The sequence below is a fragment of the Vanellus vanellus genome, assembly GCF_965231255.1.
Source record: "Vanellus vanellus genome assembly, chromosome: 2".
Lineage (NCBI taxonomy): Eukaryota > Metazoa > Chordata > Aves > Charadriiformes > Charadriidae > Vanellus > Vanellus vanellus.
In genome coordinates this window covers 113,288,771-113,312,842 of record NC_138906.1, presented here as the reverse complement: position 1 = coordinate 113,312,842, position 24,072 = coordinate 113,288,771, and the positions used below count along the sequence as shown (strand labels likewise).

The following is a 24,072-nucleotide window of genomic DNA, read 5'->3' as shown; positions in this document are numbered from 1 at the left end:
CTCTGCCTGATTCTGGCCAAACATCTAGCATTTACATTCACATATTCTGGAGAAAAGCTGTTAACTACCAGGTTATTTGCTTTATAAGCTTAGGCCTTTTCAGGGTTATGGCCTTCTCTTGAAAGTCCTCTACTTCCACAAATGTTTTCATATAGCTGACGTTTTCTGCAGTGTCGAGTCCTCCTCTTTGGCAAAAGTTCTGGGCATGTGTTTTGCAACTCCATGGAAAACACATATATCCCCTCTTCTCCTTTATCTCCCCCAGTGTGCATTGTGTAGAACGAAAGGACATAGCTATGGCTGGCCTTGAGAGGCAAGCTGGGGCGGGGAGAGGCAGCCAGCCAAAGGCAAACTCATTTTTCCAGTCCCTAGCCAGAACCGAGAGCACTTGCCCTCGAAAACTCAGCTGCCTTTCACTACCAGGAACAACAGGCAGTCTAGTTAACACTACATTATTATTTTTTTTTTAAATACAGAAGTCTACCTACCATCCCCAGATCCTTTTCGTCTTCGCTTCTCCTCTTTCCCAAAACTTTTCTTCTCTTTGCGCCTCTGCCGTAGTGCTGTTTTAGGGTCGGTAATCCAGGCCTGATAAACAAACTGGAAGGAACAAACTCATTTATTTCAAGGTTCTTCATGTTTTGAGAATAAGCCATAGAGTAAGCCACAGGCAGGACTATATACTTTGAGTAAACACCTTCAGATCTGCAGGGGTAAGGAAATATTTTGAATCCCAAATCAAACACCTCCCTTGCAGATCTGCTGAGTTTTCATGTGCTATTTTTTGTGAGCATAAAACCAAATGTGAAAACATATGTGGGTGAACCAAGTTTCATTAGAACCCACAAAAATTCATGCTCTGAACTTTGGGCATTAATACACTGTTGTGCATATGGGCTATTTCACCTGAATCTCTCTATTTAATTCTGCATTTCTACTTTATCATTTTACAGGCAAGATGCAGAGTAATGGAAGCTTTAAGAGAAAGTGCTGCAATCAACTAACTACAGCATCAAAAGGTGTAGTGATATCTCAGTACCGGTACTTGTGCTCGTACATTTTCCATACTTGAGGTGTTTTTTTTTCCCCTCTGCAGATCCCAGTGGAACATTTACCGATTTCCTATCTATGCAGAGTTCCACACCTGGCAGTCAGGAATTCCTCAAATTTTACCCTGATTTTGACAACGGCTCCCTTTGGTGCTTCAGATAAGTCACTTATGAATCGTTCTGCTACTGTTTTCCCCGTTGTAAAATGAAGATGGTAATACTTACCTGTGTATCAAGGGGATTTTATGGAGCCAAATCCTGCTCACAGCACTCACTCAGATCAACAGTCTGTTGACCTGTATGACTACATGAAGCATGGCATTGAGCCAAAAATATTTATAAATGCTATAGCAATGGGGAAAAAAATGTAAAAAAGGTTACCCAAAAGTAACTTTCTGAATCTGCTCAAGCTGTGAAGGAAGGTTACAGAAAAAAAAAAAAACCTAACACGCCTATCTTTTTTCCCTATACGACATAAAATGTGAATAACAGAAACTGAAGAGTAACTGTATCCTCTCCACAGCTCTTTAGGATGAAAGATGTTCTTTTGTTCCTTTTATGGTTTTCATTGAAAAATGGTAACCATCTTCAACTGGTACTGCACTGTCTTCTATTTCTGAGCAACACAGGGTGCTAACAGAGACAGGGCAGGGAAGCACACGCGAGGGTGAAAGTAAAGCACAGTAACAAAGCAGCTCTATTAATTCACAAGACAAACATGCAGACAACGACAACACCACACGTGTATCTCAGTGAAGCTGGAACTGCCCCTCATAGGACAGAATGGTAAAACCTCTATTTGGTTTATTTATATTTTTAAAATTTGCATACACAAATTGCTTTGGAACATTAAAAGCAATTTTTTAAAACTGTCAAACTGCCTTTAAATGAATTTAAAAGGGAAAAATACTTTGTTCTGTTTTGTGAATGTATACAACAATGGAGAAGAAATTATATTGGTACTGTCAATAAGAAGGTCCTCTTCCAAATCTCTCAAGGTCTGTACATTTATTTTTACATGTCTGACTTGTTCAAAGCAAGCACCACATGAGAAAATGTGTGGGATCAGAGGCATTGGTTTCTCTTTGCTTTGTAACAGGTGTTTGCTAATGAAGGTGATCTGGGGAAATGGTGATACTTAAGTGAACTAATACCGCACTACTTGCTGAAAGTCAGAAACTGTCAACATCTGCTATTGAACAGTTAGCTGAGGGACTGTATACGAGCCACAGTCACAGTGTGAATAAAGAAATTATAGGTAAAAAGCAGACTTGGAAGAGGGTCGAACAGAATGAAGAAAGTCCATTTGATTAATACATTCAATGTAACTGCTTATGCCAAGCAGTGAATATTTTAAGAGCTGACTGGGTGCATATGTATGTAGTACTTTAGATTTTTACTACTGGACAAACTTTAAATGAAGTATCTTTTAGGCTTTGGAACTGGTACGCTCAATCTGGAACGCTCATGCCTTACAAATATCATGTTATGCATATGGAGCGTGAAATGATACACAGCGCTCAAAGGTAGGAAATGCTAAATGAATTCAAGGAGGACAAGAAAGAAGATGCAAAAATCTTTTTTATGATGATGAAGGCCAGAAAATTAGAGACCTAAAAAGGGGTTTGGAGCAGAATATGTGTCTTACAAACCTTTTACCAGCTTTCTGAGATCAATTGCCACAATGTCCACAAGATACATGCAACTTGATGTGACCATCTTGTACAGCAGTATCAGAAGAAAATGAGAATTTGGGTCTGCATTTTCTCTCCGGGGTTGCACTTAAATACTAAATAGACCACTTTTCTTGTGGCTTGACCTCTCCAAAAGTATGAAATGTATTACATTTACTAAGAACGAAGCTTTGGCTGTCATTATTTTTTTTAATTCATTTATATAAGAGGAAAAATGCAGACAAGGACAGGGGTATACATTACATCAGGAACTATGGGATGGGTCACATACTGAGCACTCGCAAAATGTCAAGTACCTTTGCTGCTTTGATTAAGTACTGAAGAATAGTTTTGGGTAGTTTAATGACAGACTTTGGCAAGGCTAAAATGGCTGAAGCAAATTTCCCAATAGCTCTCTATAAAGAAGGACAAAGCAAAAGCAGTTAGTAGAAAACAAGAAAATATTAATAAAAAGTATCTACTGAATAATTGTGCCTAGGTTCTTAGGAACAAATTTACATTCACAGACTCCAATATGAAAAAGATCATTTGTGATGTTCACAATAAAATTTCAATAAGATGATTCTTAACTGCCTGTGTTCTCTAATAAATACAATCTCCAAGTTAACCCTTGAAGTTACACAATTTACACTGAAAGAAAAAGCAACAGTTAAAAATAATTCTTTAGCAGGCTTTACAACAAACAAAATCCCTTTGCCAGTATTTTTATTAAGACCACATGTGTGCTGATGGAAGGTGAGTAAGGTATGATGACCAAAAGATGAACAAACCTTTCACAAAAAAACCCAATTTTCTAGTCTATACAACTCCCCTCCTACATGAAGCCATCCAGCATTGCACCTATACAGAATGTCTGACCAGAATTTTGAAATAAAGACCAGATCCTCCATCCTCAGATTAATAGTTTCAGGACTGAGCTTTAAAAAATAAGACCAAACAAAAAACCCAAAACCCAGAGTAAATGAAATAATCTTATTAGCTTCTGACCTCAAGTTTAGAATTCTAAAATCTCAGTGCTTGGCACCAGCACATTTGAACAAACTGTCACCAATTTTTTAAAAAATCAGCAGTAACAAGAATGCAAACTTTCCTCTGTATCAGCATGAAAACCAGAAAGAAAAATGACCTAGAAATTCATGAGCCATTTTTACGGTCCAAGAGGAGTTAAATGCAAAATATACAAAACATTAGTGTAAATAGAAAATAAAACTAACTTATCACATTGTTTTTCATCCAGATTAGTTTTGCCTTTTTTAAGGTCAGGAAAAAATCTTTCCAGGTCATTACCATGCAGGCAGTTTAACAAATATAATCAGCTGGTAATTCAATGTAAGGATATAAACTAAAGGCACATTTTATCAATGAATTAAATAAAATATTTGTTTGAAAGCTATTGGCATAAGGAAGAGAAGAGCATGGAGGCAGTTTCTTGCTCTTGTGTGGGCTTTCAATAATGCACCAGTTCGCAGTGACCTGAGCTTGCCTCTGGATGGGAATACCCATCTGCAAAGAGCTACCCATTTGCTTAAGCTTTTAAAGTTACAGACCTGAAAAAAAAATGTGGTATTTCTGAAAATTCTTCAACAAATAAAAATGTAATCTTATGAAGATTAAAGCAATCCTATATGCGTGAGTATTTCACCAACTTCTTCACTCAAGTTCTTCATTTAAGCCAGTGGATTCAATACCTGGTAATGTCTAACATCAACCAGCCCATAGAGGAACCCAGTCAGGAAACTTCAGCTATCTTAACATTACATTATCCTATTAATTCAGCACAGTCTGTCACTTAAAATGTGAACATACTGATTAACATTATCCTGATAAAGAAAGGAGAGAAAGCGATGTGACCTCCTTTTGTAATTTTAAATGTTAAACTCTTTATAACTCAAGGATATATTTCTCTGGTCCACTAGGAGCCATAATAAAAAACCTATTTTTTTTTAAAGTATGTATTCTTTTCCAAGAAAAGTCGCTCATTTTTGGGATCATTTCTTGATGAAATGGTAACATCTACTCAAAACCAGAAAACCACTGAAGCATTGCACAGCAGTGCCAGAGGCAAGTCAGCTTCCTCACTTGTCTTTATTGCAATGCAGAAAAAATAAAGCTCAGATTAATAACCTTTGTTTTTGTATTATTGTTTTCCTCAGGAATAAGTGAATGAAGACATGATTTCACTACAGTTCCTGTAGGAATTTGGCAATGCCTAGAATGGGCAAACTCGCATTTTAAATTGGCAAGAAATTTCATTTCCAATACTTTTCAGGTCTACTTTAGATGTACCGGCTGCTTTAACGTATGCGCCTGTGTTATGAGAAACTGACATTTTTTTCCAGATGTCATCTGGAAAGCAAATTACCATAAAGTACCTGAAATGCAGATTTTTTCCGAGGCTCTTCCTCTTCTTTTTTCTCCTCTTCCTCTTCCTCTTCACTATCCGTCTCAAACAAATAATAATTTCCACTTCTGACCACTAAGTGAAACAAAATATTTTCTTATTTTTCTGAAAAGTTCTATTCTCAACTGCCCCAAGACCTATAAACAGCCAGCCAGTCATTTAAAAATTCATAACCAGAAGAGGTGAAAACAGAGAAGAAGCAAGAGATGAAAGGGTCTCAGGCAATTTACTCAATGTTAGTCTGCCATACTTTGGGCATGAATGAGAACTATACAAGAACTAAGGAAAACATCATCATGAGAAGAAAATGTAAAGAAAAAGCTTGAAGTATATCGAGTTACTAGGTTACATTTTTTTTTAGAAAAAAATGGCAGTTAAGTCTAAATTAATTGGGAACTGATGGTTATTTGAGGGAGTAAAAGAAGCCCAGCAGGTAAGTAAAAGAATTTACATGAACAGTACCACTGGACAAAAAATACAGAACTTCTCTTTAAAATGCTGAGGCATCCTTTAAACTATGGAACGAGATGGTATTAGGTAATGCTTTCTTCAAACATTTAAGCTTTGATGAGGTAATGGAAAACCTTGGCTTGTTTAAAACAAATCACTTGGATTCTATCAACGTGATCACAAATGAGTTTCAATTTTTTGCCCATGGATTCAGAAAGATTCTGAAACCTTGATAGAGTGAAGCTGCACAGTGAATAAGCTAGGCCTTATATCCTTGAACAGAAGCAATGTTTTTATTTCTCGGATGGTAACAGGCCTACATGAATGGACAAAGGAAACAAAAGAAATTAAAAATAAGGTAATGAGCAAGAGAAAAATCAAAATCACAGCATCACAGTCAGCAGTGAAAACTAGTAAATAATTTCCACATTTAAGCTGAAATATTTAAAGGAACAGTTACTTAGATGAAATGTCACACAATCTGGATATATGGAGCAATACATACTTATATTGAAAATTATATTTAACCCTCATTATAGGTTTCAGGAAAAGTAACAATTGCTTTAATTCAATCATACCTTGAATTCTACACATATCCTCTGTGCACAGATGACCAGACATAACTACCAGAGAAACCTCAGGGTAAGCACACTGAAATTTGCCAGAACTCTATTTGATCGTAACTTCAGCATCTAAAACTCCCTCACAGAGGGTATTTTGTGCCTCATATGCCTAGTTATGAATTTTAACATCAATGAATGCCCTGCAGAGGGACAGAGTCCACCTCAGCCGTTCTAATTGCTGAACTGAGGTGAAAAGAAAGGTTGGAAATTTCTTGGATCAAGCAAATTAATTATTTGATACAGGGCCTGCTAAGAAGGCCCATTTAAAATGCACTAAAGAGATGACTGTACTCTAAGAGCCAGCAGTCTGCAGTTCGCTTTCATAAAAAAAGGATCTTGTAGTCAGCAACAGAAATTGTCCACGCAGAAGATCAGCAGAACAAGGCCTGACGTCTAGGGGAAACCTCTGCTGCAGTGCGGTTCCTTAAGGGCTCAGAGTAGCACCAGGTGAGACTTGGAACACCTAAGCTGGCAGAAAAGAAGTCTACAATGATCTCCCTCCAAAATTTCTAGGTTAAAATGTATCTGAGGGGACACTATAACGTAGCAGTTACGTCTCCTTTACAACTAAAGAGGGAGGTATGATTGAATAGCAATAATGCATTCTTGCACACATCAAAACGGAATAAGAAGTGTGTTAGTTACCTACAGGGATTAGAACAGAGATCAAATTTTACTAGTAAGACAATTCATGGCTAGACTGGACTTGGGGGACCCCTCACCTACTGCAAAATGCGACCTTGTCCTACCGAGAAAAGGGACTCACAAGCTTTCCTTGTGGGATGAGATGGAGGAGGCAGAAGGGGAGCCATGCAGGAGAGGTCAGCATAATCTCATCATCTGCTTGTGCCCAGAGGGAAACAGCTCTCCAGGACAGCTGTGAGCACCACCTTTTTGCACTAGATCAGACACAACTCTGTGCCCCAGGAGAAGCTGAGGACCTCGAAGCATGTGGCCCTAACTCCTGCTGATCTTTGTGGGGCTCCATAAGTAATCCACAAGCACAGGAGGAACCATACCTCCCTGCGACGGAGAGCGTGAGTGAGCACCAATGAGGAAACTCTCACTGATGTTTCCTATCTGTTCTATTCAGACACAAATTCATGACTATGTTTTAGTTCCTATGATATACAAAATGAGGTATCTTTCTGTACAATAAAATCATAACAAGTGGTATAAAAATAAAAATCTAAATAAAATATCAGAATGGGCACAAAACTTCAAGCTTGAGCGTCTTCAATATACACATACATACAGCTACAGCCACAAACCTATTTACTGAGTTGAACAGACATGTGCGGCAGAATGCTGCAGTTACAGCAGAGTGTTTCAAAAAGGATAGATGGGGAACACCAGTCTGTTTCCAGTTTGTATGCCTGTGAACACCTGTCAGTGCCATGTTTCAGTGAGTGCGGACGCAAGCCCCATGGCAGGCAAGCACTGTTTGCAGGATCAGGGTCTGTGATGCTTCCCACAAGGTTTTGCATTATTGCGGTAAATAATTTCAAGAATGCTCACCGTTTAAATACCAAAATGCAAGTTGCTGCCTAAGAACATTAAATAATGAGGGTGAAATAAGTAAAAGCCAAAGTCAATGTCTCTCTTTGAGCAGTTCTTCTTATTACAAAACCAGTGGTGAATAAACAAGAGACCATATCCCATTCCTTCAAAATCACTGTAGCTTGAAATTCTATAGTAAAAACTTCGAATTATAGTTTTGATCTATTTCGTCATTGTTGGCCTTAATGAAACTACTGGGCAAGAAGTTTATTTTCATAAGACTTTTGAAAAGGGATAGGTCTCTCTAAAGTGGCAGTGTGCCCTTTAGAAAAATAAAAATAGAGGCACAGTTTACTTGTGACTTGATAGAAATAAGCATATGACTTTCTGTTAAATGCTGTTGGCAAATATATATCCTGGACATCTAAATAAATACACATAGGTAAATGAAGCAGTATGTAGCTGTGTAAAAGCATTACTTAGAGTAACTCAAACTAAATGACGAGGCACGACACAGACATTCATATTTAACTCTGATCAGCGCTATACACTTGAGTATTTTTTAAATCTTCCGAGGTTATTAAATAGCTCATGTCTGATTTCCTTCCACAAAGATCTGGGCATCTGATTTGAGAGTTTTCTCTTTTTACTCAATCCATAATGTAGGGAAGAATTCTATTGTATGCCTGGACTAGGCTACAAACAAATTAAAATATCATAATGCAAGAATTATATGAGTCACATAGGCTAATAATTTCTTGTGCACAGGGTTGAACACACTTTTGCTCTCAGATAAACAGAAAAAAAAAGGAAACAACAAAACAACTGGCATCAACAGTACATTAAAGTGTGATCAGAGATATTCATCTGAGCTCTACACAGCCTAGCCCTGGGAACAGTCTTGCTGCCTTACTGTGGTGCTCAGATTTCTACAGCTGACAGTAGAATGACCGATGAACCATAAAAAAAGATGTATGATGTGCGTATATGAGAAAGGAATTATGACTTATCTTAGAATGCATTGGCAAACCCTCACCTTCACATTTTTAGACATATTGTGCTTTGCAGTATGGGGGAGTTGAAACTTTTGAGGCCAAAATAGATTCTTTTTGGCACATGTTTATCTGATTTGAAATTTTTCTAAGAATGCCCAAAATATCATGAGCTAGCTATGCTTTCAACATACAGAAGTTCAAAATATGGTTAAACTCACTCCTTGAAGGTTGGAAGTTGAAATCTTTTGTTGAGAAAACAAGCCTTCTATCAAGTCACAATCATAAAATCAGGCATAAAACAAACAGGTCATGGGAGTGCCTTCATTCTGGTCAAGGATATAAGGGTTAAATCCACATATTTGTAAGATGATTGAGAAAACCTACTGGAAGCATGATCAACCCAAGGCCGCCACCACAGCTTTTTTTTGCCCTTGGCTTTCTCTTTGTCTGCTTCTCCTAAAATAAAATATGTCCAAATATTAATTTTACAAAATTAGAAACACGTTTCTTTCTTACACTGATTAATAATTTTTAATTTCTCTCAAAAGAGCTAAAATTTCATGAGCACATCAGATGTCAGATCTACTGAATACATTCAATATTAAAATCATTCAGAAGCACGACCACTAAGCAGAAATACTCTGGTTTATGCAGCAGTTGAAACAGCATTCTACCCTAAAACAGCTAAAAAGTTCAGTTTTGTGTTTTAAAACACAGTTCACAGTTGACTGTAATTTCAGGAAGAAAACATTTTCCTTCCTCTCAAATCCCCTTACGTTTCAGGCTCCAAAAAATTTAAATCCAGTATGTGCTGATCCCAAGTCAGTAGTAGAAATGTGGCACTAGATAGGTATCATTTTATCTGTTCCCATGTTTTAAATAACATTTAAAAGTATACAAATGTTTCAGTGATCGAAAAAACCCCAAAGCATCCAGAAAATGTTGCTGGAAAAATGTGGATGCTACCTATTTGTAACACTGTGGTTTATAGATAACGACTTTGTTCAAAACAAACCTCTGCTGCTATTCAGCTCTTCGCCAACAGGCTGAAGTTAACCAAAAGTAACTTCAAAGCAAACCATTTTCTCTAAACCTTCTTGCAGTACAAAATCCCAGATTTTTTGGGGCTGAATCAAGCTCCAAACTGGTACTCAGCTAACAACCTTGTTACATGCTGACAGTTTTGAAGGACAATTTATCACTTGTCCAACTATTAGGTCTGTTAGGTCCTTAACGCTCAACTGCAATTACAGTACAACAATAGCTAATGGTACCTTCATCATCTTCTTCAGAAACCTTCCGAATCTCCGGCCCCTCTGAGGACTCCTGGCTCATGCTTAGCATCCTCTCTTTACCCTTTTTGTATTTTTGCTGCCTGGCTTTGATGCGATCCATTCTAGCAAAATGAAGAATCTTATTAGAGTCACGTCCTCACCCTTTTTGACCCCACCCTGAAAAACAAGTATTAAACACATCCATACACACACACACACACACACACTCTCCAACATTTCTAAAGGAAATAGCCATTGTCATTAATCCTGCCCTTAAACCTAAGGAGTTAAATGGCTCTGAAGGGGCTGGCTGGAAGGGTCAAGCACAGATGTCCACTCACTGGTCAGTGAGAGCCGGGATGCCTGCTGTTCTACCTACTCCCGCTCAACTATCTTACTATCATTTAAAAATGAAAGAATTGCTGTCAGGAGCTACAACAGAGCAAAGGTCTGAGAAAAAAGGACTTCTACATAACACAGTGTTTTTCCTGAAACTTGCCGCTCTGAACCAGGGAAGTGGCTGTTCCTGCACTATTTGTCCTACATCTTCATCCCTGAAGCTCTCATTTGTCCCATAAATGTTTCTATATCTGGAAATACAGAAGACTTAAAGTGGTTCAGTTTTGTTCAGATGTAGGCAAGCCGTCAATTCTCCTTCTTTCAAAAGAAAGTTGGCACAATTTGGTCTTTTAAGACCTCTACATTTTCACAGTTTAAAAAAACGCAGTAAAAAAAAATCCTGAAATTGACAGGAAGAAGTTCTTTCAATACAATTGGATTAGAAGCAAATGATTAACTAATCTCAGTGATCAAAGAGATTTTATTAATCTGTCTATTTGTTAGGGAAGAACCACCCACTACAGAGGGAAAAACTCTTTCATCTCAGCTAGTTGCTATTATTCAGCAGATGACTGCATTTCTTTCCCTATCAGTCATCTGCTGCTGAAGTTATGCTATGTCAGTCAGGACGGGGTTGTTCAAAACTTCTGGCCGTGCTGATGGTTCTTGTCATCCTAACCAGCCTGAACTGTATGAAGTACTGATGCCCATTATTGAATGAATTAAGACAAGCACCCTCTATTGTTGAAGTCAGACATCCTGCAAATATAAACTAGAAATTTTTAGAGAAACATAGACTAGCTTTGGCGTTATTGCAAGCAATACCATCTCCTTGATCTTAAACTCTGCAGAATTAACAGACGAGAATGGTTTCCAGGACAGGTACATCCTGTCAACTGGGACAAGGCTGATTCAAGTGCAATGCAGGACCAGCAACTGCCCAATTCATCATCTGGTGGGAAACTCCAGGCACAGGGGCAGGGAGCACGGTCTGTAGCCTTCTGATGCTTCTTCAGTCACTCAGGTGTGGAAGAAGCTGTCAGGAGTGGGCTTTGACACCTGGTTAGGAAGCAGTTATGGCTTTTCATGCGTGACGGTGGAGGAGCTTTGACAGCCTTTTGTGTTTCTTAAAGAAGCACGCTGGCTGCACCCAACAGGAAGTGGAGCGGCTTACTGGCTGTATAAAGAGAAAGGACCTCCAGGCCAATTAAGCTGAGTGCAAATATTTTCAGTGAAGGTAAACATACGTATTTTGCACTCGGACGTTAGAGGAGGAATCACAAATGAAACGGAAGTAACAGGCACACAGCAAATTTTACCAGGAATACAGTTATACAGAACAAAATCCTAATAATGGTAAAGTCAACGAGAATATTGCCATCCAGTGCAGCAGGGCCAGGATGTTACTCAGCTTCCTTAGCCCCTAGAGACTTCAGGCTATTTAGGCAGCTCTTAACTACAGCTTCCCTAACTAGGCCTCTTGCTGGTCCAATTTCTGTTTCCTTTTAACCCAGTTCCTGTGTCTCAGTCTCCTATTTTCTAACCATCCAGGCTTGCGCCTTCAAGTGAGACAGGATTAATGTGGCACTTCTGATGGCCTACCCTTTTCATGAGTTTCAAAGGGGACTTGCATTTGACTGTCCTACTCTTCTGAGAGACGGGGAGAGACAAATTGAGAGAACAGCAGGATAATTAGCGGAAGGAAAGAAAGAAGAAAAAAGACAGATTCCTCCCCCCCCCCCCCCTCCCCATATTTCATCTGCATTGCATGCACACTACACAAAATAGGATAACCCAAAACTACAATTGAGCTGGACCTCTAACAGAGAAAAAATATAGCACAGATAGTGGCTACGACACTCAGGTGCGGAACAGTTAAAAGCTGATCTTCTTAACCTGTCATCATTGGATTTCTAAGGTTTAGAAGAACCTTCAGAATAAGCATTAGGGTTCACATCTTCTCTCTTGATTTATAGGAAACACCTGTTTCCATTACAATTTCAGGCTGACTGAGGAGCAGATAAGTCAGTACATTCCTCTCTGATTCTTTATGCTAACCTCACAACCTTTGGTCCCAGAAATGTAATTCTATGTTTAAACAAAAGTTTAGATTCTGCAGTATGTTGTCTTTTTGGACAAGGTGACTCCAAAACTACGTAATATTGGAATACCTAAGATCTTTGAATGCCCAGAAAGCAACTTTTGTAATTGCCAAATCATACTTCAAAACCTAATCAGCATTTCTATAACAGAAGGTGCTAGATAAATACCAACAATCAGTGAAATACATGCATATGTGTGTGTGTATATAGGTAAATACATTAAATACATACTGTCTTTTCAGTTGATCCATTGATTTTTTTTCCTCTTCAATTCTTGCCTTTACAGCCTTGACAATTGTAGCCTGGAAAAGCTCAGCACCCCTACAGCAGAAATGGGGGCAGAAGAAAGGATAAGTTTCCCTTATGCCAGCTAATCACAGAGAACTTTGTGTTCCCTCCATACACAACCTCATCTGCATAATACAAACCCAATCCAAGTTGTAATGAAAAAAATAAATCAGTTACTCCAGAATACTAATCTGTTTATAGTCAATCGTTTCAAGATCTGGGACCAAATGCTGTGATCCCTACTCAGCCTGTAAGTTCCTCTAGCAGCCGTTCAAGGAATTCAGTTTCCAGGGCTCAAGAACACAGAACACGGTGGTTCAAGGCTGAGTTAGGACTTCTTGCACACCTCCAGGATTTGATCTTCATGGTTATTTCAGCACTACAATCACCTTGTCCCTCTGCCTCAGCACCCTGAAAGCTGTGAGCAAAGCCCAAATTCATCCGGAGCCATGATGAGTATAGCTTCAGCTTCACTTCTAGCCTCTGAAAAGGGGCACTACAGGGCTTTCAATCTGATGACACAAATCCTTGAGCAAGTTTCTGGTGTGCCAAAAGAATATGGCTTCTAACTCCACTTCATTAGAAATGTAATCAACTCATTGATTTGGATGTCCAGATCACATCTTGGCCATTCTTCGTTATTCACTCATCATCTCTCAAAGACTCTCAGAGAGCCTTGAAGTATCTCTCAAAGAAGTAGCACAGATTTAAAGCCTTCCTTTTGTCAGGAATTCAGTAAGAATTCAATTTCAGAAGTCTACTTCTAATTCATTTTTCAACCATGTTTTCTAGAAGGTTAATCATTCTTCCACATAATATGCAGGATAAACACAGCTACATTTTTTCAAAGGAATACAAGCAAGACTGGCAATCATTATTGTATCAAAATACAGTAAAGTACAACAAAGAAGGACATTCTCTGTGGCAACTCCTAAATTCTTACGGACTATTGAAACCTGTTGCTGGATCCTCATGGCTATTGTTTGAATCAAAATTTAATCTTATTTAGGTGAGGTATTTGTATTCCACAATACTAATTTTAACTAGAAGAAAGGCTCAGACCATGCTGTCTGAATCCAAACCTGACCTTCTCCACTGCCCATGTAAATTCAAAGCTTGGCTTTTAGCAAGGCAAGCAGCTAACTGAAAAAAAAATTAATTATATGGATATATTTATAGTACCCTCCTTCCTGTCATATCTCGGCATTTCCCGGTCATTAATACATTTATCTTTACAAAGCTCCTGACAGAGGCCAGTATGTCTCCACTCCTGCTGCTGGAGAACTCAAGCCTGGGCAGGTTTAGTAACTTACCAAAAGGCACAAAGCTGGAAGTAGGAACCAAACGTGTTTCTTCCAACCCAGCCCAGTGCCATTTATGTGAACCTGCTCTTTCCTTCTAAATGCAAACTTTCCAATTCAGGAGGCATTTTGATACTGATGATTTTGCTTTGTGGTATTTTCAATGTGAACAAAGCATACCAAAAAAGGTACAAAATGGCAGTATCAAGCAATCTTGGGCATCAGCAGTGAAATTCACCCCAGAGCAAAAGTCTGAGAAAGGCAATATGGGATGGAGGTATAGATCTTTTGGTAGCCCTGTTTACAGTGGTGAATTTTGTTCAGTATAGGCAGCTAAACATGTCCCCTTTTAAAAGTAAAACCTGGAGGGGGGAAGAAGAGGAAGATAAAAATACTTCCTTTCAGGACATGCAAGCCAAGTTTTGCCCTCACAGACAGAAACTAATGTCCATATGTTTTTCAGGGGAAAAAAAAAAGCCAAACCACAATACATTTAATCCAATATTGACAAATGTAATTCCTTATAAAACTTACTGAAATTAAAACCAGAATTTCATTCCTGATCTGCCTTCTTATTAAAAAACAGAAGAGTTGTGCTAGTGATGGCTATGACTGGATGCCTGTGGAAAAGAATAAGTAACAGGCCCAAAGGGGATGGTACTTCCTTGACACACCTAGTCAGTGTTCAGTGATGTGACACTTCCCGAGTGTCTTCCCGATGGTCTTACCAAGCCAGATGTCATAACTTTCCGGTATTTTTCCTCATGTGCTATTTTTGGAGTTGTGATTTCTAAGGCCCATTGTCTCAAACAGGCTTTGCTAGCAGAAGGTTTTCTTTCCAAGGCTTAGAAACTCTGGCATTCACTCTCATACATATTGATGTTGAGAGAATGGTGCAACACACATCAACTTTCACAGCTTTTAATAAGGGCTATGAGAGCAGCAGATGGTGTTTGTTTAGGAAAGATGGCTTAATTTCTATCAGATTCTCAATTAATTTGTTTTCTCATGCATTCTTTGTCAGAGTTGGGTTTGCCATTATGAATTTAGCATGGATTGTTCAAATCTGTGTTGAAGGACTCTTTTGGTACTACCTATCGTAAACCAGTAAGTACCATAACCATGAGAGACTTGAGCTGTTTCATTTAATTTTTTAAACTTTATGTTACCTTGATGCTAGGATCTGAGAAGCTTTTATATCTGCAACCACATGCAGGAAGTAGTAACTCATGAAGACTCTTCTTTGCAGCAGCAGGAAGGCAAAACATATACTGTCCCAAATGATTCCTGCTTCTCCACTGGGCAGTTTACAATCTAGGTTGTTGGTTGCTGGAAAAAGACAGCATCAGCATAAGGACTGTTGCACTAAGTATTCTTTTATACTGTTTAATCAATTAAAGAATCTTAGCCTTAAAATTATTTGAACTGAGGTAATTTAATTAGATTTTTCTTAAGAAAACCAACATGTATTTCCATTTGAGGTACACCATATTTTCTTTTACCACAAACTGGAAAGCTTCCAACAATACGATATCACATGAAAACTGAGACTTCACCAAAAGTGAACCATTTGCAAACAAATTCACCCTATCCTAATAAGTACTTGAAAACAAGGAATGGGAAAAAAGTATTTTTTGTAAGCCTGAAATATTTGATTTCAGTATTTTCTAAAATGGCATGTTTAATTTTTTTTTCATTTCAAAGTGACTTTTTGTCTCCTTTTTTGATTAAGAGCGCTGTCAACATGAGAAAGCAGTGTTTTATTTTTGTCAAAGTAATTTTTCGACTGCCACCACTTAATATTTTTATTTTTCCTCTCCACAACTCAGTTCAATGTTTCTTTCCATTGCATAACAGAAAAAATATTTGAAACCACAAAACTGCTTCCTTTGGGGTACGAGGAGACAGGCAGAGAGGAAATCCCATTCCTCCTACCTCTAGATTTTGGCTTGGGCTATTTCTTTCTTTCTTTCTGTATTCTTTAAAAGACAGTTCTCTTGGGAATATTAAAAAATTAAAACTGGGTTTTGTGGAGCTAGACTATAAACCAAATGGCCTATGCTGCCCTACAGAAGGGAGCAGAAGGACTCAAGGGACAGACTCTGGCTCGAAGCTGGCTTTACAATCAAGCAAGCCAGTCTAATAGGTCTGGAAGGTCAAGCTCCAAGAGCTTCAAAGCCTGTTGCGGCCGTCCCCTCGGGAGTCAGGAACCTTGTGTCTAAGTTTCTCTTGCCGCTCAAAAAGTTTTGGATAATACAAGAACTACTGGGCACCACTTATCTCATGAATTTGTGTTTTCATATTTCCTTTCTTTTCCCCTACTCCCCCATTATCTATTAGGATCAGACATGAAGATAGGAATTCAGAACTTTGCGGCAGACTCACTAGGATGAAACAGTTCTTCAAATTCAGCAAAAAACCTGAAAAAAATCAGGTGTTTTCAAACTGTCAATCCAGGGTGTCAGGACAAAGTGGAGACAAGTTAATAGCTCACTGCGAGGTGCAGTGTCTTGCTCTCCATAATTCATTCCTCCCTTCTCTCACCTCCATTCACATACACTGTCCACTCCCTCCCTGTTATCACTACAAACACGAGAATAATCGCAAAAAAAAAACCAAAACAACAAAAAAATTGCCTGAAGTCAATAGGCCTGCAAAAAATTACCACTTTTATGCCGGCTTAGCCTCTTGCCATTTCAGTGAGCTGAACTGGTTTCTCCTTTGAGCAACTGAACATAAGACCTGGCACACAGGGAGGAGTGGGAGTCTGCAGCTGGGTCAAGGGTCATCACTCTTTGCAGTGGGTCATCACTCTTTGCAGTGATGGTGAGCTGACATTTTAGCTCAAGTTGTACAGTGAAACCATACCCTCAAGTATCACATCACCTGCATATATGGGGAAACTGTGTTAAGCGCTGGTATCACCAAATTGTTCATTTACGGCAAACGCTGGTTGTGGGTATGTGTGTGGTGGTGTTGAGAGTTCTCTCAGTATATGTATCCCTTTTGGTTCTATGACATTATTTGCAATGTTCTTTCTTGCTGGTCAATATAGGACTAAGCTGATTCAACAGAATTTGCAGGTATGATATTTTCACAAGGTACTATGTCAGGCGGGGGCACAACTTAACTATGGTAGAATATTTTGAAGGTGATTCTTCATAGAAAATGATGAAGAAAAATGAGCTATACTTACGAATACGGTAGCCTTTAACTGTACAAGCCAGGCTAAATGCCTGAATCAACCAGCAACTATTCTTAATTAACGATTCAATGTAGCCACATGCTCCTATCTGAAAAGTAAAAGAACGGTTTAATGTAACAAAAGATAGCAGAAATAAATATAAGAAAAGTATTGCACCGCTTTACATTACATGAGAATATTGTGACTGCCATTGGTTGTATTCTAGCTCATTAGTAAAACAGAGATAGAAGAAAGAGTGTCTCTACCAGTGACACACAACACTTCTAAATAGAAAGAATTTGCTCTTTTGACTATCATTGAGATAGGAGGTATATGGGTTTTGTTTGTGTTTTTGCAGAGAAAGTGATACATCTGGCACGTGATGCAATGCAACAGCTACGCAACTTTTATAAATCACTGACTTAATCTTGCAAACTTACATGGACAAGCTTAACACACGCGTAGCTCCATTGAATTCCCAAGTATAAAATGAAGCACATATGTAAGCATTTAGACCATTTGCAAATTCAAACCACCCATAAATCAAATTTATTTCAGTACAGTGACTTATATAAATGTAAAAAGAAAAATGACCGCTCTTTTCAGTCCAGCACTAAAAATGTTCAAAGCTAAAAAGCAAGTGCCAAGAATAAATCTAAATTTATCTTTCAAAAAGATTTAAATTACTGGCTTATCTCAATCACCTATCAGTGTCATTGCAAGAATCCATTCTAAAGAGTTAATTAATGTAAGAAAACATTTAATATTTTGCAGAAGAATGTGACGTTTATTTATCAAATATATCTGTTTTCCCCTGAATTTCACACACTAGTTCTAAAGGAAACAGGAATGCAGTTTATAATTTTGTAGTCAACTTCACTAGTTATATTACATCACACGACAACCGCATCTAGCACTAGGCTTGAAAATTCTAGTTTTAAATAAAACGTTTAAATAAATGCGCACTATTTATTGACAGTATGACTAATTTTGCACTTCTTACTCATTTCTCACTCCACTGAGATTTTCACAAGACTTCTAAGGAGAGACTTTACTGGGCAAAGAAACCAGAACCTGTCCCTTTGAAAACAGCTTGTGAGCTTTCACAGAGCCCGACTGAATACAAGGGTGCACATTTTCCTGCAGTGATATACGCGTTACCATTCCCTGGATATGCACTTGCAGTTTCTGCGTTAAAATGGAGCCTGCTGTGCTCTTGCAGAAGGCTGTGGTCTTGAAAAGGGATTTTTAATGACCACTCAAAGCACTGTGCACACTTCCAGTGAAACCAAAGTGCTGAGGGCAGAGGAAAGGCAGCAGCTACTTACCGAGAGGATGTTCTTCATTGTGATCACGAAGATGTTGTAGGCAATCAGCCAGTCCCAGTAACGCAGAATGCTCCTGATGGGCTTCAGCAACAGATCTCCACCAAAGAGAAGGAAATAAAAGCAGGCTACCAAGTAGCCCATGCAGAATATGCTGATCCTCGTGGTTCCCGTTATGAAGATTATAGTAAGCACAAACCAGAAGAGGTAACTAAATATTATCACCTTATACATGTCTAAGTAGGACCTGGAAGAAGAAGAAGGAGAAGAAGTTACCATTTTCTGAGGACAGTGCTACCTTTCCTCTACCTGTGCTGTTGGCTGACACTTGTTCCTAAGGTCTGCTGAGCGTTCTTATCCTGCTTCAGCATTCAGGCACCTGCTTCAGACTAACACCAAGGTCAGTGGATCTAGCTCATTCATGGGTTTGCCTGGTTCATATTCTCAATTCTAGCGCATTCATGGGCATCAGCACCTTGCTACACCCAGTCAAGGAACTTTGCATCAGGCAGGATCAAGCCTTGTATCATGAAAGGGGGGAAAACATGTTCTCACCAAACTTCACGATAGAGTGATATTATCTGGCAATGCTACATATGCAATTTAAAAAGCTATCTGAGGCCAGCTTTTAAGAAGTCTGAGCAATACTATAGCAAATTTATCTTCAAAAGCCAGCTACAGTACTCCGCTGCAAACAATTCTGTGTTTATTGATGACTACTAGGGAATTCAGTCTGGTTAAAAGTCTGGTGTTCAGAAACAGCTGCTAAAAATATTTTTCTCCAATGGAGATCAACTGTAAAAGTTTTGAGGGGTAAAAGGTTTCTACAGAACATAAATGTGATAGAATTTACTGAAACGTTTGCCAGGAAGCTACGAGACAGAGCTATCTGAAATCAGCCTGGCCCACAGTGGAAAACAATTTGGTATTTTCAGATTCCTTAAAATCTTGACTTAATATTGACCCAGCGAGCTTTCAAATAAGACTATCTGCCAAAGGTAATACCAAATACTACATACAGCTAAACACTGCAAACCCAACTAATTCTTAACTTCCCCCCATTTAGTGTTTTGATTCCAGATGTAACTGTGTTTTCAGGGTCTGGTCACCCAGGCTGTGAAACTACATTTGTCAGGAAACCAGGCAGGGAGACAGCACTATAGGAGTACACATATACCCAAGCCAAACCACGTAAGGAGTAAATGAACTAAATGCACTGTATGAAGCCACATAAAAAGGCCCCTGCTGCTTGATGTTCTCAGGCTCAGAACTTTCTAGGAGTACGTATTTATAGTCCTACATTTATAGGCCTGTATTATACATTTCACTTGCCGAAGCCAACCAGAGAGGCATTTAGCAAAAGGTAATGAGAATGCCCCTTTCTGTTTATTTCCCGCAAATATTTAACAAATTTACGGACTACTGCCTGTGAAATCTAAAAATGTTATGACTTGAGAGATGCTACTGGGTTTGGGGTGATAAAGCATTAACAAGGAATCTATACACAATGGGAAAATAGAGAAGTAGAAGACATCAGTCGAACAGGTCTTCACTAACTTAATATGAACAGGAAATGGTGCCCTCACTGTTTCTCCAGAAAAAAAACAACCATAATATTTGGTGTTCCTTTAATAATAACTCTTGATCTATGGTATGGCCAGGAAGAGATTACCTTCCTGACGCTCCTCTAACAATTGCAATATCTCAAAAATCTTGTTCTCTGCTACCAACAAAATGCATCAGCATCTTTTGAGAAAAGTCCAAAATAGAACTGAATTGATCAAACAAACAAGAATATCTTAATACTCTTCAGTAAAAATGGGCTCTGACTCTTAAACACAACTGGAGCTGACTGGATCCAAACTTTCCAATATATGCAGATGGCTGAGTCACAGTCCAACAGCAGATATCACTCTCAGATTAAAAATTCCAGAAATTAGAGAGAATATGAAAAGGAAGACAATAATTTAGCTAATTTTTTCACAATAATGATAACCATTTGCTACATTTATGTAGTGATCTAAAATACTAAATACAGTTGTTCTTCTCCTTTTCAAAATATAAATTAAATATAATAGCATTGGACATCTCTAAACCAACCAACCAACAATACGGGATGTAAAGAAAAGCATCTCAAAAGGCAGGAGGCAATACAACAGTGAAAAGTGACACAGTCCTTAGAGATGGAAATTTTTCTGATTTTTAAAAATATGGAATCACAAGCAAGCCCAACCATAAAAATGGCTCCCCAAATTCACTTTGGAGTGGACTTCTTACAAAATGGTGTTTGAACAAGTCATCAAGGGCACACCCAACCAATGAATATCACCAACCATCCCAGGTACCTCTGTGCTGGCTTAAGAACAAGGCCACACTGAGCACAATGGACAGAACTACACCCAAGGTGTCTTCCTGAAATCACACTTTTTTCAGATGCAATACGCCAAATCTCTTCTGTTACAGTGTGGAGTCATGTACCCCACTAATTTTCACTAATTGTTTATAATGATATAGGTAGGTCAAGTGCTGTAAGAGCAGGAACGAAGGTGTGTCTTGGCAGGGGATTTCTCAACATGTTTCCTCTCAAATCACTTGACATTCTCAGATGCAAATCTTTCAATTCTGCCTCAAACCCCAGAAAGTTAGGAAGTGAGGAATTCCAGGTCCTTGCTCTGGAGATCATAATGCAAGAGCAGGAGGCTGAAGCACAAAGCCACCCCAACAGGTAGAAAGACCCCACATAAACCCAGGAGGTCAGTAAGGGTGCTTTACCCTCTGTTTGAAAACTTCTTCACAGACAGCAGGAAATGCTTAGTCTTGGATAGCACATACCATAATTTTATGCTTTCACTGCAGACCACACAGGTCATTAGTTTAATGCCATGTAAACCTTCCAAACCTCATCTTCTAAGCGGTCTTTAAATCTACATGCAGTCACAGAGAGGAGAGGCCACCCTCAGGATGTGGTATTTGACAATACACCTAGGAAATCTGAGCAGCTGCTTCCCACGGGGATAGTTCACTCTCCTTCATCCCCCTCAGCTCTGTGTTCCAGCCCCTTCTTTGGCTTTTGCTCTTTGAATTGGTTTCAAGAAGCAAATTTGCAAAAGCCTATTTATTCTGGGGGGAGGATGGAAGGAAGGGATATTTTTCTGCCCATTCAGCCTACAAATCAACTCACTGCTGGTGTGACGAACGCAAAGGTGGGAGTGTCTAGCTGCTTTATACAACAAATGCGAGAGGAAACGTGTAATGCTGATTTGCAGATCCTCTCTCACTAACCTAAATTAGAAGAAGTGTAGTTCCAAGAAAGGCATTACGGCTGCTTTTGAGAGACTTCACCCGACCCACCTGGTGATGGTTCCCAGGGTGCAGGTATTAAAGGGGACAACTCAATGACTGGCTGTTAATACTGTTTCTGCTCTTAAGAGGAAAAAAGTAGATTACGATCCCCATTTTTTTGCCTGTCAATGTCGAGGAGAACATCTGAAAACTGCTTGGGAACCGAAATGAGGATTTTCCAGCATTAGAGACTGTGGGAAAGGATTATCCTCAATGAAGTCACTTTAAATCCTGTTTCATTTTAAAAGCTCCTACTTCTGTTCTTCATTTTTATTTCTGTTTCAAAGGCCTTTGGTTGCGCTCTCCCTTGGGGTCAAGCACATATCCCCTGAGAAATCTGGGGGTGGAAAGACAAGAAAATTTCAGGAAATCTCTTCCTTAGACTGTATTTGTCATTGTTGAGCTCAAGTATTTCTCCAGAGAGAAGAAAATTAAGCATTTGGAAATATGTTCTTTTTCTGCCACTGTTTATACCACAGTTAAAAGCTTTTTATTCATGCCTAATAGAACAGGGACCAACTGGCATCTTCTCAAGGGAAGAGACACATCAGAAAGGGTGCTTCAGTCCGCAATGGCCACTTCTTCTACATGGCAGTAAATATGCATTGGGCTTCTCAGAAAACACATGAATGCTAAGCACTCATTTTTTTTATGCTTTGTAATTTATTCATAACCGGGTTGTCTTCACTTATTTGTTTGGTTCTTTCTGACTGACTTCTGGAGAAATGCCATTTTTCATTTCACTTTCTTGGATAAGCTTTCAAGCAACTTCTTGTCCATGTTACTAAATATTTAGACCATTCTGAAACTCCTGTGGCAAAGTGCAAGAAATGTTTTTAGACAAAGTCCTTTCAGTTCCAAATTGTCTTGGATGGAGGCCAAATACATACATTTTCTTCTGAGGTATATCTTTGGTGAGTTCTCCAGAGCCTGAGAGTCCTTCTTTTTAAAGATTTATGATCCCTAATAAAACATTCAGTCACTTTAAGAGACTGTCCATCCATTCTCTGGTGCTTCTTTGATGCAAATTAGGCATTTAAGATTGCAAATAAGCAGTGCAACCTCTCAAAAATAACATCATCTAAAGACTGGGAAAATCTGCATTTTAGTGAAAGCATTGAAGGAGATACTTAAGGGCTCAAAGAAAGGAAAGATACCATCAACAACACAAGATATATTATGCAGCTCATACTAAAGGAAGGCCTGTTTATACCTATATACACCATTCTACAAGTATGTTCCCATTACAGATTCAAGAAGGTAACAGTACAAATGAAAACAAAGAAGTTACAGCTTACCTGCCCAAGCATCTACAAGAAAGGATATCATAAACAGGAATTTCCTCTGTTCCTGAAATTAATGGGTTTTCTATTCATTTGATGGATTTTTCAAACAAAAATGTCCCTGTTCTGTTTCCTTCTCTGCCTTGTTCTTTTCATTCTACTTCTTATTCACACAACATAAAACTATCACATGAAACAGTCGCACAGATTTCTGTGTTTATCTGGAACAAGTATAAAGTGATCCAAATTTATTTGTTCAGCTCACCACTACTAATGGGGTTCTCCGATTTTCTGTTTTGGTTTTTTTTTTTTTCTTTAACTCTCCACCAGCGATATTACTTACTGCTTACTACAAGTTGCAAACTCCCAATTAAATGGTTGCATACCGTTAATCATCTATACACAGGTCTATTTTGTCAGCGCAGCCCAAGCAGTGTGTTTAAATGGATGTGATGCCACCAATGACTTCAAGCTGATGCACACCATGCATATGAATCAAAACACAGAACTTAACCCAAAGGACTGTGGAGAGGCAGCAGGACAGTTCAGCTTGGACTTTGCTTTCCATTATAAACCTGACTCTGATTCCCATCCAAAATCTTCACAGAACATCTTCTGTGCTTCAAACTTTTCATGCTTGGCCATTGGGGAATATCTTCTACAGACAACCAGAAACACCTATCAGATTCCAGGGGACTTTGAAAAGATGCCAAAAGAGGCTGTTTAAAAAGTGATTTTCTTGCCTCTTTTGCCCTTCTGAATATAGCTTTAAAACACATTCTCATCATTAGTGATTTTCTTTTCACAATGTTTTTTTTTTTTTCTTTACTAAGGAGGAAAAATTTTGTCTTTTCTTTTTGCCAGAGACTGTGGCACCAGTGATGGTCTTTGCTAGTGACCACATCAGTGTGCCTGATGCAAC

At 38.7% G+C, this 24,072-nt stretch overlaps 1 protein-coding gene across 1 annotated transcript in view; it reads right to left on the bottom strand.

Moving 5' to 3' along the window:
- The window catches only part of PIEZO2 (piezo type mechanosensitive ion channel component 2), a gene marked incomplete at both ends in the record, with an annotated part of 316,577 nt that overhangs the window by 38,518 nt on the left and 253,987 nt on the right, over positions 1 to 24,072 (bottom strand). Inside the window, 9 exons of the mRNA XM_082499215.1 lie at positions 489 to 600; positions 3,040 to 3,138; positions 5,116 to 5,219; positions 9,097 to 9,168; positions 9,987 to 10,108; positions 12,659 to 12,748; positions 15,186 to 15,345; positions 17,213 to 17,309; positions 18,529 to 18,772. Of these exons, the coding sequence (XP_082355341.1) occupies positions 489 to 600; positions 3,040 to 3,138; positions 5,116 to 5,219; positions 9,097 to 9,168; positions 9,987 to 10,108; positions 12,659 to 12,748; positions 15,186 to 15,345; positions 17,213 to 17,309; positions 18,529 to 18,772 (1,100 nt within the window). The remainder of the gene's footprint in view (positions 1 to 488; positions 601 to 3,039; positions 3,139 to 5,115; positions 5,220 to 9,096; positions 9,169 to 9,986; positions 10,109 to 12,658; positions 12,749 to 15,185; positions 15,346 to 17,212; positions 17,310 to 18,528; positions 18,773 to 24,072) is intronic.